General features: G+C 55.6%; 1 protein-coding gene across 2 annotated transcripts in view; it reads left to right on the top strand.

The window, feature by feature from the left end:
- The first annotated feature begins 200 nt into the window (after positions 1-200).
- SYNM (synemin) overlaps positions 201-3,736 on the top strand; it is a 27,965-nt gene continuing 24,429 nt past the window's right edge. The window contains exon 1 of one of the 2 annotated variants that reach the window (XM_007470087.1): positions 201-1,130. In XM_007470087.1, the coding sequence (XP_007470149.1) occupies positions 321-1,130 (810 nt within the window). In that variant the 5' untranslated portion in view covers positions 201-320. The remainder of the gene's footprint in view (positions 1,131-3,736) is intronic. The other variant, XM_007470088.1, reaches the window with a different exon arrangement.

Here is a 3,736-nt window from a genome sequence, read left to right as displayed (position 1 = left end):
CCCCGCCGTTATCCGACAGCCGGCGACGAGGACTCACGACCGCCCACGCCTTGGGCTGGACAGCCGCGCGGCGCCACAGTCATTCCGGCAGGGGGCGCTGTCCGGCCACAGTGGCCGCGCCGGGCCGCGCTCTGATTGGCTGGAGGCCGTGGCCCGCGCACATTCCCGCCCTCCAGGCCTGTTAAGTGCAGCCTCTCGCCAGCTCCCGCCCCAGCCTGCGGTCCTCCGGAGTGGCGGTGCGGCGGGAGCGGCACAGCAGAGGGGACAAGACCAGGGTAGGAGGAAACTGGCCGGCTGGGAGAGACCCGTACACCATCAAGATGCTGTCCTGGCGGCTGCAAACGGGCTCCGAGAAGGCCGAGCTGCAGGAGCTCAACGCCCGGCTGTACGACTACGTGTGCCGGGTACGGGAGCTGGAGCGCGAAAACCTGCTCCTGGAGGAGGAGCTGCGCGGCCGGCATGGGTATGAGGGCCTGTGGGCCGAGGCGCAAGCCCGCTTCGCCAAGGAGGCGCGCAGCCTGCGGCAGCACCTAGACGAACTGAGCTGGGCCGCAGCGCTGGCCGAGGGCGAGCGCGACGCGCTGCGGCGCGAGCTGCGGGAGCTGCAGCTGCTGGGCGAGGAGGCACGAGCAGCCCGCGGCCGCCTGGACGCCGAGCTGGACGCGCAGCGGCGGGAGCTGCAGGAGGAGTTGGGCGCGCGCGCCGCCCTTGAGGCGTTGCTGGGCCGGCTTCAGGCCGAGCGCCGCGGCCTAGGCGAGGCCCACGAACGCGACGTGCGGGAGCTGCGCGCGCGCGCCGCCGGCCTGACCCTGCGCTACCGCGCCCGCGCCGCCGGCCCCACCGCGCCCCCACCGCGCATGCGGGAGGTCTACGACGGCTACGCGCTGCTTGTGGCCGAGTCGTGGCGGGAGACCGTGCAGCTGTACGAGGACGAAGTGCGCGAGCTGGAGGAGGCGCTGCGGCGCGGCCAGGATAGCCGGCGCGAGGCCGAGGAGGAGACGCGGCTGTGCGCGCAGGAGGCGGAGGCGCTGCGGCGTGAGGCGCTCGAGTTGGAGCAGCTGCGGGCGCTGCTGGAGGATGAGCTGCTGCGGGTGCGCGAGGCGTACGAGCTGCAGGCAGAGGAGCGGCAGGTCAGTGCGCTGGGAAGCCCCCAGCCCAGGCCCGCGCGCCCTGCGGGTGGGGGCCGCGGGGGAGCGGTGGGGCTCCCCGGACCACGGCTCGTTCATGCCAGGCGCGAGGTCGCCCACGGGCGGGGCCGGCCCAGAGGGTGCTGGTGGGGACCCAGGCACCGACGGGACCGCACTGCTCTGCAGTGGGGCCTCAGGGTCCCGGCATCTCGGCACCCCTGGCCCTTCGACTCAGTGGGCGCGTGCCAAGTGGCAGGTCCCGCTGGATAGACCCATCCCTGCCCTCCTATTTGGTTGTCAATTTCTTTGACCCTTGGCATGACTGGGTGCATCCTGACAAATGACCCCGTCAAGCTCGAGGTTCTCTTTCAGTTTCCTGTGCTTCGAAGACCGAGTTCACTTAAAAGTCACCCAAGAAGCCCCAGAAGTGACTTCCAGAGGTGACAGCTCCTTCCTTCTCAGACAATTCTCAGTGTTGGGAGGTTTCTAGGCAATGGCCAAGTCCTTATCGTGAGCCGTTCAGAATGGCAGCCCCGCTGGCACTAGGGCTCCCCTGGGGAAAACTTAACTTGTTTTACAAATCGGTTTTTATTTTGCCAGGATGATTTCCCAGTTGGAAGCAGCTGGTGGTGGCTCCCTGGGCCACTGCCTCATTTGTTCTTAGGAGGGGCAGTAATCTTAATGCGGAAAAGAGCATTAAGATCAGAGATGTTTTCCTCACAGTACAAGCTGATGTCCGATCTCTGGATTGTGTAAAAGCTGTGGTAATGCAGGTCCCTATGGCAGGATGTTATTACAAGTACAAGTAATATAAAGTTCCTATTTCAGAGAAGCAGAGCTCAGACTTCTGACACTGACACGGTGACACCTGTGGCTAGATTTATTGTCTGTACACCTAGCCCAGTCCCAGGGTTAGCCCTGGTCCTGCCCATTTTAGGATGACAGTTTAAGACAACATCCACACAAATTCAGAAATATTTTAAAGGGAACAGTTTGTAGCTTCAAGTTAAAAATTCGTGTTGGAGTGATGATTTTGTGCCTTTTAGAAAAATTAGAAGTAAAGGAAACATGGCAGTCGTGGCATAGAGGCTTGTGCTGACCTCACAGGCATCCACAAATAATCAGCAGTTATCTGTCGACTACTCCTGGTCCTTAGCACTGTACTGGGGCTTCACTCTTCAAAGAACTAGAGTCTGGATGGGAAATCATATAAAGCAATACAGTACAAAGTTGTTTGGAATTTAATCTTTTGGATCTTAGGTTTTGTTTGGTCTCTGCCTCATAATTTTCAAAAGCCTTCTGCTGGGGTTGTAGGTGGGACAGAGGCAGGGGCCGGTGAAGTATGTGCTGATTTCCGGAGCTTACTCTAGACTCCAGAGCGCTTCCCTTTGCAACGATGGTGGCCAGGGATGCCAGTTCCATGGAGCCCCATGCTCTGAAAGTTAAAAAAGTGAAAGTTAAAAAGTGTCTTTAATGTAAGCTTTCACAGAGCTTTTAACCAAAGAGAAGCGCCTGCCAAACTCACTGCCCACTGAACCCCTTTGTAGGGAACCCCTGCTACCACCTCAAGGGTCCCTGCTGTGCAAGCAGGTTTGGAAAAGGCTTCTTGGAGGTGTGTTTTGTGGGCTAAATCCCCACCGTTCGTTTGCAGTCATAGCTCACTTGGCTCATTTTGGACCCGGAAGCTCTGGTTTCAGTGTTCTTTTTTAGCAGCAGAACCCTTTCCCCCCCAGTTAACTCTTAAGTGTGCCGCCATGAAACAGATAAAAGCAGAGTTCCTCTGATTCCAGGACAGGTGGGGACCTGAAGTGCCATTCAAAATCACCTTATTTGACACAGGGACTCCAGAGCCCTTCCCTGGGGTCACACCTGCCCCAGAACTAGGATCCCACCCTCCTGTCCAGTGATATCTCTCCTATTGGAATTTGCTTCTTTCCCCTAAAAGTAAAGAGTAAGGAAAATGTCTATAAGGAGTTGGATATTTTTCAGTTCCAATTTGTGGCTGTTTCATTGTACTGAATGTTTCCTTATCCATAGCCTGAATCTTTCACCAGTTATCTTAAAGCAACCATATTTCAAGTTGCATTCCAAAAGACTCAATACCAAGCATTAGTATTTTTTTTAAGAAGTGTAAAAATGCTAGATATTTTGTTAAAGAATAAATATTGATGATTTAACCCCAAGCCTCTGATGTTTTCAAATTCTATAGAAGCTTAGCCTGGGGAGACTGAAAATATCATAAAACCTGATTTAACTAATTTACTGTAATAAAAGTTTCATTACTAAGAATTAGCCTTTATCAAGAGCTTTTTGTATGGCAGGTACCAGAGGTACCGAGCCCATCACATGTGTATTCACTCTCAGTCCTCACATCAGTCTTAGGAGGTGGGTACTAATATTTACCCCATCTTACAGATGATGAAACTGAGGTCCATAGGTCACCTAATTAGTAAGTAGCTAAGCCTGGGTTTGATTCATGCTGCATTGCCTGAGCAAGTAACCACTGGGCAATATTCCCTCTCTTTTATCTGTTCTATTAAAGATGAACTTTAGGGCTTCCCTGGTGGCGCAGTGGTTGAGAGTCCGCCTGCCGATGCGGGGGATGCGGG

The sequence above is a fragment of the Lipotes vexillifer genome, unplaced genomic scaffold (assembly GCF_000442215.2).
Source record: "Lipotes vexillifer unplaced genomic scaffold, Lipotes_vexillifer_v1.1 scaffold695, whole genome shotgun sequence".
In the NCBI taxonomy this organism is placed as follows: Eukaryota; Metazoa; Chordata; class Mammalia; order Artiodactyla; family Lipotidae; genus Lipotes; species Lipotes vexillifer.
Note: the sequence above shows the minus strand (reverse complement) of the source record. Positions and strands in the feature narration are given on the sequence as shown.